Source organism: Meles meles, chromosome 9, assembly GCF_922984935.1.
Source record: "Meles meles chromosome 9, mMelMel3.1 paternal haplotype, whole genome shotgun sequence".
Classification (NCBI taxonomy): Eukaryota; Metazoa; Chordata; class Mammalia; order Carnivora; family Mustelidae; genus Meles; species Meles meles.
The window spans coordinates 96,471,363-96,491,192 of NC_060074.1; the positions used below are offsets into that span (position 1 = coordinate 96,471,363).

The 19,830-nt window shown below is 41.5% G+C and overlaps 1 protein-coding gene across 6 annotated transcripts in view; it reads left to right on the forward strand.

Moving 5' to 3' along the window:
• Positions 1-19,830, forward strand: part of ZRANB3 (zinc finger RANBP2-type containing 3) — a 317,775-nt gene that overhangs the window by 291,079 nt on the left and 6,866 nt on the right. For 4 of the 6 annotated variants that reach the window (XM_046019609.1, XM_046019611.1, XM_046019614.1 and 1 more), the window contains 6 exons: positions 530-917; positions 4,319-4,510; positions 7,914-8,005; positions 11,293-11,394; positions 12,557-12,699; positions 18,898-19,008. In XM_046019609.1, the coding sequence (XP_045875565.1) occupies positions 530-917; positions 4,319-4,510; positions 7,914-8,005; positions 11,293-11,394; positions 12,557-12,699; positions 18,898-19,008 (1,028 nt within the window). The remainder of the gene's footprint in view (positions 1-529; positions 918-4,318; positions 4,511-7,913; positions 8,006-11,292; positions 11,395-12,556; positions 12,700-18,897; positions 19,009-19,830) is intronic. The other 2 variants (XM_046019610.1, XM_046019612.1) reach the window with 2 other exon arrangements.

Here is a 19,830-nt window from a genome sequence, read left to right on the forward strand (position 1 = left end):
CTCTCTCTGTCAAATAAATAAATAAAATCTTCAAAAAAAAAAAGAAAAAATGCTCCCTAGTCAAGAAAACATTTTAATATGAAAAACATTGTTTATGAAGGCTGTATTTGTAGTTTGGGCATGAAACCATTTTGGTAGGTTCTTGGAATATTTAAATACACAATTTTCCTTTCCCTGACATACCTCTAGAGCAGATAGTGGATGAAGTAAAATATAAAATGTAAAATATAGGAAGAAAACTAGTACCTGTCTCACAGAGCTGGCATGAAGATTAAATGAGTTAATATATGTAAAGTGCTTGGCACACTGTAAGTGCTAAAAAAAAAAAAAAGACAGGAAGTATATAGATGTGTTAATGATATTCTGTATATATGTATATATGAAGAGTCATAGCATAATTGAATTCATTTCCAACAAGGTATTCAAAAGATAAAGGAATATGGTTACTGAAAATAGTTGGTTAATCTGTTTCATTTAGGAAGAACATATTAGATGGCTTTTTAATTTGATAACTGTTTGTTTTTCCTAGTTTGAAAAAGAAAAGCAGCATGATATTCGATCATTCTTTCTACTAAAACCTAAGAAAAGACAGTTGGTGACCTCCTGCGATGAATCAGGAATATTCCAAGAGAAAAATACTGTCGTGCCAGCAGATCCTGGAGAAAGAGCCACAAGACATATCATTCATTATGAAAGCAATGTTGAACCTGAAGCTAAAAGATTGAAGTCGGTCACGACCAGTAGTAACCACTGCAGTGCCCCAGAGGAGAAACCATCCTGGCCCAGACAAACCACGGCCCTAGCCCAGGCAGCCAGCCCCTTTCCTGGAAAGGGCTGGCAGTGTGGTTTCTGCACCTACATCAATAATTCGGTGTTACCTTATTGTGAAATGTGTGAGAACCCTCCAGGCAGAGCTGGTGAGTACATGGCAATATCATCTTCACATGGTCTGTGTTTTTAGAGGCAACTGCTGTTAGCACGGGTTAGTGGGACTCAATACTGACTTTAGCTGTTAAGCTAGAGTAAGAACTTTACATAGTGAAGACTGAATTTATCCCCTGGTGGAATGTGGAAAGCTCCCAGTTCTGTCAAGAATGTATATCCCTGAGCGTCTGTGACATGGCATTAATTTGGCACAAATGGACATTTCTCATTAATGCCAGCAGGATGTGAATTCAGTGGGCAGGAATAGAAGCTCTGTTGCTATGGCAGCAAATATGCCTTATAGTCATAGACCTGCTGTTTTCTTTCTCCTGTAGATAATACTTGTTTTTAAAGAAATTATAGATTATTTTTGTTTAATTAGCAAAATAATCCAGTGTAGCTTCTTTGCCTAGTAAAATATACATTGTGCCCTGTTTCTTGCATGACAAATCTTAAAAATTCCTCTGTAGATCTTTGAAGAACCAAACTGGTATCTGTTTTCTGAGTTTATTCTTTTCCAAAACTTGCTATTTTAAAAGTAAAGATTATAGATATACCTCAGAGTGTGTTTTTATAGCATGGTATTATCCTGATGTTTTGTTTTCGAAATGATTATTAATACTGAGGTTGTCTTAAGAAAAAAGATCATTAGTATTTCAGTTGTTTCCAGTTTTAGATACTATTTGCATGGCAACTCAGAAGGCCAAGCTGACAGTTTGGGAAGCTGGAAGAAATCACTTTATTTTATCAGTTGTAATAATTGTACACATCTCCTTTCCCGTCATTAGAGAAATGACATTAACAGAGCCCGCTAAGATAAAGGCTCTGCTTGCAGTTCCTTCCTGTCTTTCTTGTTCTCCTGTGTCTTAGTTTTAATCTGAAAGAAAATGTAATCAGTAGCTGAGTCTTTTCCTCTTTCAATTCTGGGTGTTCCTACAAAAATGACAAGTCTGCCATCTGGGTGGTTATATTTGTAACGTGGACACCTGTTGTCTGTGAACTAAATTGGAACCACAAGCTTATCCCATATAATATCTCTCAGAATTTGCATTATCTCATTCAATTTCCAACTACTCCAGGTCATAAAAATAAAGTATCTCATGACTACAGGATAATGCCAGTTCACATAGAAGTATAAGCTGAGTGATTTAGCAATGAAAATCATAGGTTAATAAGGTTTTATAGTTCTTATTTTTCTTTGTGATACCAAGAGCAACAGCAAAAATTTCTAGACCCCTGATTTAATAAGCAAACTCTCAAGCAACCTAAAGAAAAATGAAACTTTTTTTGTGACTTTGAAAGTCTGATTTAACAGAAATACATATATGTCATAGTGATACTACTGTATACAAAAGGTTATAATTAGGTTAATATTATTGTACTTGGCATAATGATTTCCAACCTTGATTTAGGATGTACCCCCAAAAGTATTGGAAAGCAGAATTAATTCTAATTCATCCAAAATTTTTAATCAGTGTTTGCCATACAATACTTTGAGGAAATAGAATCCAGAAAACTAAAGGAGAAGGGTGCCTGGATGGCTCAGTCAGTTAAGCGGCTGCCTTCGGCTCAGGTCATGATCCCAGAGTCCTGGGATCAAGCCCTGCATGGGGCTCTCTGCTCAGCAGGGAGTCTGCTTCTCCTTCTTCCTCTGCCTGCCACTCCCCATGCCTGTGTGCTCACGCGCTCTCTCTCTCTCTCTCTCAAATAAATAAATAAAATCTTTAAAAACAAACCAAAAAAAAAGGAGCAATATTAGGAAATTACACTCCTATAAAGTTTGCTAATACAGTCTCCAGGACATTTAGTACATTTGGTACAACTTGGTATAGTATATATTGAACACTAATATTTGTCAATAGGTAACCCTTACCTTGTGCTTTGTTTTTTTGTTGTTTTGTTTTGTTTTTGTTTTAAGTAATCTCTGTGCCCAATATGGGGCTTGAACTCATGACACTGAGATGTAGGGTTACTTGCTCTACTGAGCAGCCAGGTACCCTTGTGCTTTGTTCCTAACATGCACGTAGCTCATACTTGCCATCTTACAGCTTGTAGGCCCATATTTTTGTAGCCTGCTTGAACCGCAGCTCGTGCATAATGCCTCTGCCTCATCAGCCCTGCTCATGTGCTGGGTGCCTCAAGGTGACCATAGCCCGAGGTGGAGTTCTTCAACACCACTGCATCTAACACCAAATCTTCTCTTCTCTCATCATGCATCCATCTTACTAGAAACCCAGGCAGCGTCCTTGATTCCTTTCTCTTCTCCCACACTTGATTTGTCAGGTTCTGCCAGCATAACTTCCAAAGTCTATCTCAATTCTGGCCATGTCGTCTTTGTTGCTATCATCCTACTGGAAGTTGCCATTTTCTCCCCCAGACCTCAGTGGCCTCGCAGCTAGCCTCCCTGTGGCCCTTCAGTACAAGCAGCCAGGGTGAGCTTTTAAAAACTCAGATGAGGGGCGCCTGGGTGGCTCAGTGTGTTAAAGCCTCTGCCTTTGGCTCAGGTCATGATCCCAGGGTTCTGGGATCAAGCCCTGTGTCAGGCTCTCTGCTGAGTGGAGAGTCTGCTTCCTCCTCTCTCTCTCTCTCTGCCTGCCTCTCTGCCTACTTGTGATCTGTCTTTCATATAAATAAAATAAAATCATAAAAACTCAGATTATTCCATTCCTTTATTTACAATCCTCAGTGGCTTCGTTTACATTTACAATCCAGTATGCAAATACAGGCCCTCGGGCTGGGCCTTCTAGATTCCCAAACAGCCCTCAGCTCAAATGGAACTCAACCCAGAGCTTGGCCCTATGGACCTTTGTTCCCTACCATCCCCTGATTACGAAACCTTGTTTTATTTTCTTGTTTTACTTCTCTTTTTCTTTATTCATTGGCCTTTATTCTCTTTCTCCAATGTATTTGTTTCCTTGGTGATTGTCTGTTTCTGATACTTAAAATGGAAACTCTAGGAAGCAGGGATTTGTGTATCTCATTCCTCACTGCCTGTCCAGCACCCCATCATTTGCACATGGGGCATTTAGTGACTCCCAACAGGTGTTTGCAGAAAATGAATAGACATTGTTGACCATGTTTCTTTCTTTTTTTTTTTTTAAAGACTTTTATTTATTTGACAGAGAGCACAAGCAGCGAGAGGAGCAGGCAGAGAGAGAGGGAGAAGCAGGTTCCCCACTGAGCAAGGAGCCCAGTATAGGACTCCATCCCAGGACCCTGGAATCATGACCTGAGCCGAAGGCATCCACTTAACCGATTGAGCCACTCAGGCATCCCAACCATGTTTGTTTTTATAAGACCCAGCTATAACTTTTTAAAAACTGGCCTTAAAGTAAATAATTACTTTATCTAAATTTGTGTGTAAATTGCTTGATTTTCGTAATTCTACAAATAGACAGCTCTACCCAAGATAAAAATGAAAACGAGAAAGGTGATCCTGGGAAAGACACCTCCAAAAGCGTTTGGACTAGTTCTGACTGTGACAAACAAGTCCTTGCACCCTCAGATCCTAACCCCTTGGCTGAGAGCAAGGAAGCAATATCAGAAATCAAGAGAGAAGACGCAGTCACACCCCAGCCAGGCGATGGTAAGTCTGGTTTCCGCTTCCAGTGTTCAGATACTAAGTATGCTTGTAGATAGATAATACTGTGGATAGACTTGCAACTAGTACCCCATTCCGGGTTCCTTGTATTCTGATTTATATTAAACATACCAACCATTTGGAAGCACACACTGAAATACCAGATGGCTGGAAGAGCAGAGCTGTGGGCATTCAGACATGACGCAGCAGAACTGACACGTAGCTCTGCCCCTGCTGCCCCCAGGCTGCTCGCCCAGCCTCATGCAGTCGGGCCCATCCACGAGTGAGGGTGTGGTTTTGACACTTGGGAGGTTCTTTAGGACAAAATAGTAAGATTGGCATGTTAACAGCTACTTAACAGATCATTAATTATTTGCACACGAATTTCTTTTAAATGGTTACAACTAATTGACCTAGTTTAAATTTAGGATTTGGGGTGTTTTTTTTTTTTTAAGAAAACATTCTTAAGGTACATAATTTTAAGACTATAGAAATCATGACTGCACTTGGAGCCAACCATGTAGTGTTTGGATTTATTTATTCTTTGGTTGATACCATTCGTTACTTCAAGCTGCGATGGTTGGTGCATACCCTCCCATAGGTCACACATTACTGTTGTTATGTGTGGCCAGAGCTTTAGTTCGTGAGTACTTTGGGGTTATTTTCTTTGTTTATCGTTAGTGACCATAGTAACCCACAGACTGATGTTCTCATTATAACAGTTGAGATGGGACAGTTAAAGTTTTTCTTTTAAATCAGTTGCTATTAAACACAGATATAATTCAGAGTCAGATTCATAGTTTTAAAATGAAATGTTCATTTAAGAATTTCTGTGCTCAAGGCATCCTCCTTTCTTTTTCCCTCAGCCTTCCTTCCCTCTAATGCCTCAAGGTCTTCTCAAATAATATCTTGGAATGGACCCTCTTTTAGATGTGTTAATTTTAACAGTCTTTAGGTGGTGTATTCTCAGGTGGGGCTTTCCTTCCTCTTGCTCTGACAATCCTTCTAGTGCTGATGAAGCCCTTGTTGTAGGACAACATGTAGCTCACTGGACTGAACATCTGGCTGAGAACAAACAACTTAATGGGCCATGAGTCTCCTCATGTATGGCAGGGAAATTCTGGTTTGATAGTTGGAAATTGGTTCCTTGATGAAAGCAGATGCTAGGTTTACTTAAACCTACTTTTCAAAAATCTCTAGACCTTTAGAAATTCTGTTCTGCCAGTGAAATTTGCACTGGTCTCATCCACTCCAGACAATGCCATCTTTTTCCCCATATCTGCCCTCTCTTTCTTTGACTTCTCAGATCACTGAGAAGTCCATACAAGCGATACGTATGGGCTGAGAATTCCATACAAGCGATATGTTCACCTCTCCCCACTAACATGGATTTCCATGGAAAAAAAACAGAAGGATGACAGAGGGGGCACACTATGTGAAAATGTTCAGTCTGTGCACATAAAGTCTTCTAGAACTGCAGTGGCATGTGCTTTGCAGGGACTCTGGTTTTGTTCTAACTGGAATTCTACGAGTCTGGAAGGATGGCTGTGTCTTCACAAGATGCATCATCTCTAGTCTCAAGCCATTAAATTATACTTCATAAAAACAATGGAAAGAGAAATATGTTCCCCAATGTAGCTGCTAACTACCAAGAATATCCACTGATTTGGAATCAATCCTATAATGCTTTTTATCAGAGAATGACTTCTAATCTTTAAATATTAATGCATTAACCATGGTTCTTCAAAAGATCTGAAGATGTACTGATTATATGATGCACTTATTGTATGTACATTAAGAAAGAAACTCTAAAAATTAAATCATGACTTAATTCCCGAATGAGATCCCAGACCAGGTCATAACCCTCTGTTGCTTTGATAGTTCTTTCATAGTCCTGGGGGATTCGGCAGTCCTTCTGCCCTCACTTGTTGTTTTTGTCATATACTAGGTAGCCCTTCTGCACACCTCAGGATCCAGATGTGAGAGCTTTCTCTGTCTGCAGAGATCTCCTTTCCTTGGGTTCCATGAAGCACTTGAGTATTCCTTTGCAAGAATATAAAAAAAAATTTATTATCCCTCCAGTGATAACATATTTACTTCTTTAATATCAAATTTATGCTCTCCTGCTTTACGTGCAAAATTTTTTGGTATGCATGTTGACTTTTTATTTCAATACCAAATCAGTGAAACATTTTGAAGACATCTTAGAGGTAATTAAATTCAACTCATGTAGTAAGAAACAACACATTTGACTCAAGTGTGGTGTTGAGGTATTGTACAATGGAATTGTAGTTATGATTAAGCTCACGTGTGCTCAGACAATGACAACCACTTCACAACTGCCACCTGGCCAACAGTGATTATAAAATGGCACGATTATTGGCTATACAACATGCCAATTTTTGAGATGTTAAAGCATCGAAAAAAACTGACATTTTTGAACTTATGAAATATGGGAATAGTCCCAAGTTTGTAAAATGACCAGTGGCTTGATTAGAAAAATTAAAATATGATAAGGTTGCCAAGTAGAGTGAAAAATCATAGACTTCTAGATTTAGGGGAACACATTAAGAAAAAATAAAGAAGAAATGAAGAAAAAATAAAAAATAATGATGATGATGAAAGTCATTTAGGAACTGTGGCAGAGGTTAAGGGCACAGGCTCTGTAGCCACATTACTGGTCTGAAGTCCTCTTGCTGGTGGTGTGACCTTGGGCAAGTTAATGTGCTTCAGTTTTCGCCTCCGTATAATGCACTACTTATATCTGAGAGCTGTTAACGTATGTACTGAGAAAAGTGCCTGGCACATTGTAAGTACTTGATAAGAGTTAACCATAATTATTATTTAGATCCACTGTGATAACCCTCTCTCTCTCCATATATATTGGTCAGTGAGACTGAGAAGTGGCAAATAAGATTATCAGAAAAAAAACGTGCCCACATATCCCCTTTGGTGAATGTGAAGCACCGGGTCATAGGGAATCTGGCATTTAAGTGGCCTTTCACAGGCTGGATTGCTGCTGGTAACCAAAATGGTGCTCCTGCAGTCCCAACTTAAAACCACTCTCAGAGAAGCCCAGATTCTAGACTCCTTTAAGACCAGTAACAACTCTTACTGGCAGGAAATTCTCTCTCACACCTAACTCGTATCTAATTTTCAGCTAATTCTGAATTTATTTCTCTCTTGTAGGGTCATTAGCAAAAGTGCAAAGCAACCGGTTTCTATATAAGCCAGTGTGGTCTTAGGTGGCCTGCCATCACAGTTTTAAGTGCAGACACGTGTTCTTTGTCAAATATGGTCATACATTTTATATAGCTCTTTCATCATTCTAACCCGTAGAAGATTGAAATAAGCTATTTTGGTTAGAGGAGAGGTAAGCCTTCAGGTCCTTTTTTGTCTTCTTAATTAGAACAGTTGAAGAGTTCAGACAACTTGCCAGTGTATGAAACCTTAATGTTCTGTGCAAGTAAGAATACGGACCGGATTCACCTCTATACTAAGGTAAGCATCATGCAGAGTCTGTACTTGAAACGTACAAAAGACTTCCTTTTTTTCATGTTTCAGTGGAAATATTTAATTTCATTAACAATGAGATAGGTATTTAGTTCTTTTTCTTCTTAAGCTGATTCTAAAATTCCTTTGTTAAGTCTAAAGACAATGAGAAGAAAAACAGCATATAGTAGTTAAGAGCACAGACTTCAGGGCCAAACTGCCTCAATTCATATGTTACCAAGTGTGGAGTCTTGAACCTATTCCTTAACTGCTTTGTGCCTCGGTTTCCTCAACTGGAAAATGTGGAGAGAAGTTGTTGCAAGGCAAGGGTAACATGAACAAATTCCTGTAAATCGCTTAGCACTGTGGCTAGCCATAAGGAACTCTTAGTAAGAACTCTAGTTGTGTCACACACACACACACACACACACACACACACCCCTACACAATGGCATATTATGTGGCTGTAAAAAAAGAACAGGATCTTTCCACTTGCAACAACATGGATGGACAGGGAGGGTGTGATGATAAGTGAAATAAGTCGGAGAAAGATAAATACCTCATGATTTCCCTTTTTGTGGAATCTAAGAAAGCAGAACAAATGAACAAACAAAGCATAAAAAGACCCCAAATCAAAGAACAAACTGGTGGTTGCCAGAGGGGACAGGGCGGGGAGGCGGGCAAAATGGGTGAAGGGGCATGAAAGTTACAGGCTTCCAATTACGGAGTAAGTCACAGGGATGAAAGTGACAGCACAGGAAGTACAGTCAATGATACTGTGATAGTGTTTATGGTGACAGATGGCAGCTACACTTGTGTGAGCACAGCGTAATGTATAGACTTGTCAAATCACCATGTCATACACCTGAAACTTATGTAACATAGTGTCAACTGTACTTCCAAAAAAGGTTGGATCCTTCACGGATCATTTGTAGCAGCCATAGCACCATTGCAGAAGCCTGACCCTGCCCATCCACGTCGAATACATTCTAGGAAGCTTTAAAAATTTGATTGTTCAGTTGCATGCCATAGCCTAGGTTAGTGGTGCTCAAAATTTTTAGTCTCAGGAGCTCTTTGTACTTTCAAAATTTGTTGAGAACCTCAAGGAGCTTTTGTTCCTGTGGGTTATATCTGTGAGGAGAGTTGGCATTGTTTTACATTTTTTTAAAGATTTTTTAAAATTTTATTTATTCTAGAGGGACAGGGAGAGAGCATGGGGAGGAGCAGAGGGAAAGGGACAAGCATGCTCCACACTCAACAGGAGCTTGACATGGGCTGGATCCCAGGACCCTGAGACTATGACCTGAGCTGAAATCAAGAGTTGGGTGCTTAACCAACTGAGCCACCCAGACACCCCTGCATTGTTTTACACTGTTAGCAATTTCTCTAGAGTTTTATTAGAAGACATTAGGATTTTCCTATCTGTCTGAATCACTGTGCATCTGTGAGAAGATGAGGGTGAAAAGGGCAAATATTGTCTTACTGTTATTATGAAAACACTTTTGCCTTTGTGGATCCCCTGAAGTGTTCTCAGGGCCCTGTGAGAATCTTTGGCCTAGGCAAACTAGTGTGAGTATTTGAGGAAAAACTTGCTGAGATGATGAATACTTCTGTTTGGTCTACAGTATCAAATTCCTAATCTTTATAGGTACTAATAATATAATATTTATAACTTCATACCTCCATGAGCCAGCCTACTGAAAGAATGCCTTTTTTCAAGATAACTTAGATTACAGGTTTTACACTAAACCAAATAGAAATATGGGTAGACCAATTAATAATTAGAAGGGATTGCCAAAAGATAAGGAGATGACTATGATCGTGAATGCCTAAAGCCCCACGCTGCTTCTCTCGTGGGACCACAGCCAAGAGAGAGACACCAGGAACGACTCCAGGCTTCTCTTTAAGGCTTGGACCCCTGTCCCCAAGGCCTCCTCAGCTCCTGGAGGGGCAGGTCTGAGTGCCTGAGGCACCCTTACCTCCAGTGCGGGGAGAACTCCAGGCCATGGTTCTCAGACCGCCATGTGAGAATAACAGAGAACTGGTCCCCAGAGGGGACTGAAAGTCAAGAAACCAAAAGACAGACACCAGGCAGAGTACAACACAGGATTCAGAAGGCCTTAAACTTCTTACACTTTCTGTTCCGTACAGTGAAAGCTCTGCATCCTGGGTCATCTGATCAATGTTTCTACATTCGATCAAAGTTCCACCCTTCGGGTGGAGGGAGGAGAGAAACCGCAAAGTCCTGGTGTGACAGCTTTGCTGGCCCATCTTCTAGTTCCAGCACCCAGCCTGTGTCACGTGGGCCCCTCACCTTCTTGACCTCTCTCTTTTAATAGTCTCAGGTGCATTTTTTTAAAAGATTTTATTTATTTATTTGATAGACAGAGATTGCCACTAGTCAGAGAGGCAGGCAGGGAGAGAGAGGAGGAAGCAGACTCCCTGCTGAGCAGAGAGCCCGATGTGGGGCTTGATCCCAGGACCCTGGGATCATGACCTGAGCTGAAGGCAGAGGCTTTAACCCACTGAGCCACCCAGGCTCCCCTCTCAGGTGCATTTTTATGAATGAGCTAAATACTTGTGTGTCCCTTTACCGTAAAATGTTACTCAGTCTTCTAAACATGAGACACTAAGCGGAGGACACATGCACGGGTCCATTCACAGCTATAAACTGAGCTGAGGTAAATCCTGAAGTAGGAATTTGGATAAAAACCCCTTAAAAGGAAGATCAGTAACAGCTGTTTAGCATCCTATGTTGTAGTAACAGTATACCTCCAAAGAGCTATTCACGTTAGCCAGAATCCCAACTCTGATTCAGAGTTTAGAGTAACCATGACATGTCTAATCTTTGAATCAATATGTTAAGTGCTTTTTGTGTGTTTTTTCCAAAATGACTGTGGAAGCTCTTTCTTTTGAGCTGAGGAAATTCCAGTATGTGTTCCCCTTTTGTTGATGCACTAGATTTTCATATGCAGAGGTTTTTCTTCCCCTTTGTAAAAGAAATACCCATATTTAAACCTCATGTTTAACTACAGCCCTCTACGTGGTATTGTTACCCTTAAGAGGGAGAGCAGTGGGGTATTCAGAGGGAGAGGGTCTGGGGAGCCTGTCCCCTCCCTTCGCCCGGCATCTGTGCAGGGCAGCTGTGTGGGTAGAACCTTGTTACAATGGGCTACCTTCATTTATCTGTTAGGAGACTGGGAATATTGTGTGGGAATATAATTCTTTACTTTTAAAATAATTAGTAGGGCCTACAGACCGGTTGGATTAATAATGCCTTCCTAATCTATAATCAGGATGGAAACCAGATGAACTGTAACTTCATTCCTTTGGATATAAAATTAGACCTTTGGGAAGACTTGCCAGCAACCTTTCAGCTGAAACAGAATCGCTCCTTGGTAAGCCTAGTCCTATGCATTTGTTTTAAGTTAAAATCTGTTGAGTAATTTAAGACCATTTTGAGTTTAAGAAAAGCAAAGTTACCTCCTGGCCTGGTGCAGAGTCAAATCACTGGTCGCATTTTTGTCATTGCGGGCGCTGCCTGTGATTTACCTTGGTGCTGAGAATAAATGTGAGAACTCTTTCCTTGGTGAGTGATCACACCTAGGGTTGCTGTTTCTGTGGATAGAATTATCCTCACATCATTTAATTTCTCTTTCACAGGATTAGCAACTGTGATATTCGTATCTGACACAATCTCATTTTATCTCTGACGGTTAAGTTCTATCAATGACAAATTCTGAAAGCAGGGACGATGCCGTGCCGGGGGACCCTGGCACCCTCAGAAGCACCAGCCCACAGCCGTAGGCCAACCACCTGCTTGGGAGGCCTTAAGCCTCGTCTGTGGCAGATTGATGCTCACTGCTAAGAAGGCCAGTGCATGTGGGGCTGGCAGCATGCAGAATACCACTTTTTACGAGAAAATAGTGATTACGTTTCTGCCCTTGGAGTGGAAAGCTCAGTTGCATCCATCAAGGAAGAGGTAGCAGTGAGCTATTTTCTCTGATATCATTGAATCCTGATTCTCAGATTCCCAGAAAATAGCCAGTTACATACATTTGACTAATAATAAGAGCAACGCTGGTAAAAATGTCCCAGATTTATCGCTGGCTGTCTTCCTGTGAGAAGTCAGGTAGTCGGACAAAGCAGTTCTCAGATGTGGCGCTGAAGCCCACCACTGCTGTAAGACCCGCTTTCCCCAAGACCACTTTTGCCTGGGGCCCTGCTGGCTTTATGCTTCTGAAAGCCGGACCTCTTTCTGTCTCGCTGAGCACATTGTTGCCATTGGTCCCCATGTGTGTTAAGGACATATGCTGGGTGTCCTGAAATGCACCCTTTGAGAGTCTTTGCGTTGAAAGAGACCTCTGAAGAACTGGCCACAGGTATTTCACAATAGATGTGAAGATGCATCAAACTGAAGAAAGCCTGAAATTGTGGCATTTGGAAACCTATTTGGGGATATAATAAAACAGCAGTTTCCTGATGGGATAAGGGGCTTTACTTTCAAAGGAAGATGCCTGGTGAGCTGGAAACTCTTTTCATTATCTCATGTTCTGCCAGATTTTGAGGTTTGTTCGAGAATGGAGTAGTCTAACTGCCATGAAGCAAAAGATTATCAGGAAAAGCGGGCAGCTCTTCTGTAGCCCACTTCTTGCTTTGGAAGAGATCATAAAGCAACAAACCAAACAAAATAGTACGAAAAGGTATGCATTGTCTTTCTTTTTTATTTTCTAGTTCATTATTTGTCATGGTTATTTCTGCTGGGGGCATGGCTCAGGGTTAGGTGGAGGGGGTCTGAGATGTTTTATGTCATCGCTAATGAAATGCTGATGAGTTAAGAGAAAATCATACATAAAATAACAGCTCGTTTTATAGCACCATAATTAGATATTTTGTGAATTTTTTTTTTTTTTTTTTTTTTTTTTAAAGATTTTATTTATTTATTTGACAGAGAGAGATCACAAGCAGACAGAGAGGCAGGCAGAGAGAGAGAGAGGGAAGCAGGCTCGCTGCCGAGCAGAGAGCCCAATGCGGGACTCGATCCCAGGACCCCGAGATCATGACCTGAGCCGAAGGCAGCGGCTTAACCCACTGAGCCACCCAGGCGCCCCAGATATTTTGTGAATTTGATCAGATCTGCTGGGAAGATCAGGTTTTCTGGGTCTTGGTTACCACGAGTCCCCACTTACCAGAAGAGAGGCCAGAGTGACAGACTGTGTGACCTGTGACCTGCCAAAGCCGGGACTCAGTTTACCGACAGGAAGACACGTCCCTGTTAGAAGAGCCACTGCCCTGTGCTCCTGTAGCGTGAATCTGGGTGCCATGCAGCAGGGGACCAGTTCTGCTTGTCACACCAGCACCCAGAGGGTGTCAGGGAACTAGTCTTATGCCCATGGCCAGAAGCAAAAGATCAAGTGTGTCCTGTCTGTGTTTTACCTTACTCATTATAGGTTTTTTCCTAACCCCTGTCCACGTACTTTCCGTTCTTGGCTACATAGTCATCTCTGCCCTGCTCAGGCATACCCTGCGGGACCTCAGGCCAACTTCTCTGTAGACTCTCCCCTCAGCAGGAAGCAGCGATGCACAGTCCACCATTCTGTTGCCCAGCTCCTGCGTGGGAAGAGATCCCAAAGCACCAAACTGAACAGCCACGTGGCAGAACAAGCTCCTGTCACTCTTGCTGTCTCCACACACCAGTCATGTATCTTTACGCCACCAGTTTACGGTCTCTAGCCTGGTCCATGCACATGGGTAAAAAACATCCATCAATGATACGTGAGACGATGCGGCTGATCACCCAGCTTGTATCCCTATACAGTGACAGATCCCTTCAGCTGTTGCAAAATGTGGCATATGGTACATTCATATGTGAGAAGAAGGAATGATACTTGTGATACATTATTAAGAGTAAAAATAAGTGTAAAAAAAAAAAGGATGGAGATACAGATATATGTAATTGCTGTTATGACACAGAAAGTATCTAGAAGGGTACCCTAGAAACTCTTACTAGAGGTTTCTTTAAGACAGTAGTTCTCAGCTGAGGGCACTTTGACTCCCCCAGGGTGGCAATGTTAGGAGATATTTTAGTTTCTTATAATTAGGGGCTACAACTGGGGAACATGTAGTGGCTAGAGGCCTGGGATACTGCTGAAAATCCTACAGTGAACAGAACTGCACTCCCAAGCAAATATCTGTTTCAGAATGTCGATAGTGCCCCTGATGAGGGGTCTTGCTATAGACCATATAATAGAGGAGTCGTGGAGATAGTAGGGACTGTATACTTTAGGCCTGGATCGCAGACTCCTTTGGCTAAAAGCAAAGCAGGAACCATAAATGAACACATGAGATCAAGTGTAAAACCAGAAAAGATTGAGGTAGGGGGGAGAAGTATGACAAATTGGGAAATGCCTAACCCATCTAAAGTCATTCAAATTCAGGTTAAAAGTAAAATACTGTATGAATAATCAGTTAAAGCCCTTTGACTGGTTGGATTTGTCTACAAACTGCCAGTTTGGGACTCACCTAAACTCTTCCATAGTGCTTAACTATTTCCCATGAATGCTTATTACTTTATATAAAAAAGACATTTAAAATATACGTGTGTGTTGATATATGTACATATACACACATGCACACACACCCCTACACATACAGATAGCCATCTGGGTGTAACAAAAAGCATGATGCCTGCCTATGCTGTTCCTCTTGATCCTTCTTCCTGTTCCCTACATTTTCTCATTGTCATCACCACCGTCTTAGTTGCAGTATTGGTCTTCTCTTTGCATGACCTTAATTTCCTTCTTAACTAAATTTACAGCCCACTCCAGCCATTTCTAGACTTGTCGCCTCCCCATCAGACATGGACGACCACTTAGAGAACCACCCAAGAAAGCTGGCTGAGCAGATGTAAAAGAAGTTATGAAAGCAATAGAAACCCAAGTCAGGCACATGGCATTACCGATCACATTTTATGGAGATGCTATATGAAAGCTAAGACCTGTGTCAAGCAGCAGAGTCATCAGTCGGACTTGTGTTTTCCAGAGCTTGCCCTGCCAGCAGCTGCGAAATGAGATCAAAAGGGAGGACCTGAAGTAAGGAAGCAGGCTGCATTGGCTTTCTTGTACTGCCTTACGTAACACATCACCACAAACTTAGCAGCTCGAAGCAACAGAAATGTGTTCTCTCACAGTTCTGTATGTCAGAGGCCTGAGTTGGCTCTACTGGTTTCTCTGCTCTGGATTTTCTAAGGCTGAATTCAAGGTGTCAGCAGGTTGGACTCTCCCTGAGAGTCCGGAGTCCATTTCCACACTCAGTCAGGTCGTTGACAGAATTCAGTTCCTTGTGATTGTAGGACTTGGGTTTTCTTGTTGGCTGTCAGAGTGGGGCTTGCCCCTAGCTTCCAGAGGCTTTTTTCTAGTTCTAACACAGGAGTTTCCTACCTCCCTGGGCCAGCAATGGTGTGTCAGATCCTTCTCATGCTTGGAACTGCTCCCTTTCTTAAGGTCAGCTGATTAGTAACCCGGATTACATCTACAAAGTCCCTTTACCACAGGACCTAGGTGAGTGCTTGCCTGAATACAAGAGACAGGAGGAGTCCTAGGGAGAGATGGTTAAGATACTGCCGCCCACATAAGTTAAGAGACATTAGGAGCGATGGGAATGGAGGAAAGAGGATGAGGAGTGGTGCCAGGAGGTAGATCTGGAAACCTCAGTGACTGATGAGAAAGAGGGAGAGAGAGGGAAGGCTCCAGGGAAGTGGACTTAGCAGAGCCACAAAAATAAAACTGTATACCCACAGAGGGGTGTGCTTTGGGGAAGCATGCTGGTTCTTGCTGGACAACTCCAGCAGGTCCCGTGACTTGGTGTAACTATCTCTCTCTTAAAGCAGGTGTGAGAGCTGATTGGAAATCTATATGAGGAGCAGGTAGACACTGGGTGCCTTGCGTTCCCACTGTCCTACCAGTTTACGTTCTGTTGAAACTGAACCAGGGAGACACCAGCCTTGGAAACACCAGGCTTAGTGGAGATAAAGGAAGAGGCGTTCTATTGGAAACCAGCACTCACCAGGCCCCTTTCTTCACTTCCAGGGTACTACACACATTTTACTTCTGAGCAGAAAATAAGAGGATTCCTCTCTGAAAAAATGGAATGGCCTTAGAATAAAGACACACAGACACTAATTTTAAGCAGTGGCTAGATCTCCAGCCAGATTATCCTGCAGTGATTGATACACACCAGTTCACGCGCAGAACCCTTCCAAGCTCAGATTTCGCAGTTAGCTTTGAGTAGCTCCGTCTTAAATGTGAATGGAAGCCAAGGTCACCAGCTCTTGTTCCAGTTGCTGAGTTCCCATTTGTCAAAGGCAGGCCTGCTTTCCTTGGAGCCCTATTAGGTTTAGGATGCCAGCGATTTCTTTTGACCCCCAAAGCAGGTCAGCATCCTAGAGCCCAGCACTGTTTTCACTGTTGTGGCCACTTTCCAACACACTCTTCTCTAAAATTTGCCATCTATTACTGCCATGCCCACCCAGGAATTACTCCAGTAGGCAATGTTCTCCCTTCCCTATTCTTACCTTAATCCTTTTGAGAGGTGGTACACTTACATCAGCTTCCCAGCAAACCTCAATGGAAAATTAAATGGTGGTAACACAGCCATGTTTGAGAAGATGCCAACCTCCCGCTTCGGGGTTGATTGATCTCTTTCTTGTGGTTTCCAGAATTTTGTGCTTAAATCTCTTGTAGGAAAGGTTATTTTTAGCTCTTAAATCTCTGAATAGATTTCTCAGCATCTTTTAAAGTTACTGAATTAGGTCTCAAAGCTTTTAAACACTGAATAATACCTGAGGCAAGGCTTAATACCCCCTTGCCCCTCAAAGCCAGGAAGTGTTTGAGTTCATTAGAATCCACTGAAATACTTAGTGAAGTGCTTTTGTCGAGGGAATGAAATGGTTGAAGAATTGGGGGATGAGGGGATATGGGAAATTTAGGAACCAAAAGGGCAAGTTAGAGAATTCTGGAAGAATTCACTGTGATTCTTTTTTTCTTTTGCTTTCAGAATAACACACCAGTAGAAATGCAAATATATGAAAAGAGGGTCACTCTTCCCAGGAGAAATGCAGATTTAAAGCTATAAGGAGATATGTATCACCATTAGCAAAGATGTTTTTAACCGACATATCTTGTGCTAGTTTAAGTGTGAGGAAACAGGTCCTCTCCCTCATTGCGGGTAGGCCCCGCTATTGGTTGGTACAAACCCAAAGGAGAGAGCGATGTGTCAAAATCTGTCCAAATTTAAAGCACCCAAGACCTTTGACCCAGCAATTCTGCTTCCAGAAAATTTATTCTACATGTATTTAATGTGTAGAAATCAGTGTGGGGATATTACAGCACTATTTAAGATAGCAGAGACTAGAACAGCGAACTAACGGCCATTATTCGGAAACTGGTTAAACATGTTATATGGTTTATTGAAATAATGGAATAACATGCCATCATTAAAAAACAGGGCAACCCGTGTGTACTAATCTGGAAAGACCTCTTGGATGTGTAGGTAAAAAAGAGCAAGGTGGAGATTAGTGTGTTTATTATGCTACCATTTGCTTTTAAAAATAAAAAGTATCGTGAGGAGTTACTGCTAATGAATACAGGTTTCTTTCTGGGGTGATGAAAATGTTCTGGAATTAGTGGTGATGGTTGGACAACTTTGTGAATGAACTAGAATGCCCTGAAATGTAAACTTTAAAATGGGAAATTTTATGGTCTAAGTTATATGTCAGTAAAAAAACTGAGAAAATAAAAGGTATAAACCTATACACAGAAAAACATTCTAAGAGGATGTGTTAAAAACTGATCATAGAGATAACTTTGGAGGAGGGATGGGAATGGATGGTAAACTTGCCTACCTTTTGAATTTGGAAATATGTGCATGTATCAGCTAGTCAAAAAATTAATAGTTTATAAAAACCGAATCTGTTAATTATTAAATCTACTTTAACAGAAAAGCAAATTTCTAAGATCTTACCTACAATTACACAATTCCATTGTGATTTAACTTTAATTTTATTGTCAAGATACCAAATTAAGAAGTACTTGGAAATACGAAGAAATTCATGTTTAAACTAATTAAAAAGGAAAAAAATTACAATAAGGGTAAACTACCAGAGAAAGTGGGCCATGCTAATTAGAAGAAATTAATTGGGTAATTGCATTTTACCTACTTAAATTCCCCCGTCACCTTTAATTGGAATAACTTTCCTCTTTACTTCCAGTCCCTAAACCACTATGTGGTATCAATAGTGTTGTGTAATAAGGTTCTGAATCCCACATCAAGAGCGGCTTGATTTCAGTGGAAGATTCCATAAACCCTGTATGGCTGATAATAATGGAAACAGCCTTAGGAATATAGAAGATGTGATGAAACCTGGTTAACTAAAAAGAGAATCACTTTTCCCCAGTACGCTGATACCCTGTTGTAACTGATCAAGGTGGCTGAAGGAACTTGGACGAAAAGGCCAAGAGGGAAGTACACAGGCAGTGAGAGATTCTCCACGCAGCATGGCAAGCTATTTACTCACAGCTGTCAGTTACTCGTGCATGGATTTGGTTGTTTCTTATTCCTACAACCACTCCTCTTGTCCCCTAAGCAAACACTAGTCCAGAGAATACTGAATGACTATTGAAAGACTTATAAAAATAAAATCTTGAAAAAACCACTTTGGAATAGAAATGTGTTTCCCACACGTGGAAGCCAATGGAAAGGTAGGAAATATTCCCTAATATTGGTAATTAGCACCATGAAGATTCCTGTCTTGCTTTCTCCTCTTCCTTTTACGAGGAGGAAGAGGAGCATGAAATAGAAAAATTTAGAAGAGAGGAAATCTACTTAACATGTAATTGTTTTAGATACATCACCAAAGAAGATGTTGCTGTAGCCTCATTGGACAAGGTGAAGAAGGATGGGGGCCGTGTCCGTCTCATCACAAAGGAGTCCGGGCCACAGGAACTTCCTACACAGTAAGGTTTCATTTATGAGGAGGACCGTAGTACTATGTGTCCTTCTTTAGAGTTCTGTATTCATGTTTGTGATCATGCTTGACCTTGATGTGGCCACTTACAGGTTAGAAAGAACTTCCATGGTATGGTAGCTCCTCCCTCCTCCTAGTAACCCTGTGAAGAGTAGGAGATCCTCCGCGTAGACATCAGAAGGACCCTGAGGCCAGGTAGACCAAGTGACCCACCCAAAGACACTAGATGTTCCCAGGCATGAGCTCTTTCTATCACAAGAAGCTTTTTCTTTTAAGGCTTCTAACGAACAGCCACGGAAACTAGGCAAGCAGTTGTGGTAATTCCATGTAGGACCTTTCAACAGAATCGAGGAATGTGCCTTTTCCTTTTAACAAATTGAGTGCATGTCCTGTCACGTTTCATTTCTTATTTTAATTCAGTCAAGTCTGGATTTACCTGTGGGAGGCACATACTTAGCAAGTCTTCCATTCCAATTCCTAGAAACACTGTTAGCACCTTGGCTCTGTCACTCTGTGGGTGTGACTGTCTGCTGTAGGTCAGCAGGGGCTGCCACAGGGTGTCATGGAAGCCTTAGAAGATGACCTCTCTGTCCTGCCGCGGTGTGTGGTCCAACACACGCAGAGCATAGGAACCCCAGCTTCGGGTTGGGTTTCACATTAGTCTGTCCTTTCTTGGCCTGAAAAAGAATTTTCTAACTTCTCATTTTCCAGCTTCCCCAGGTATTTCCAAGTCTGATTGTTTAACTTGAAGATATCTAAATTCCCAAGAGAGGCAGCATATTTGTATTCAAATGAATTTTGTAACACCCCC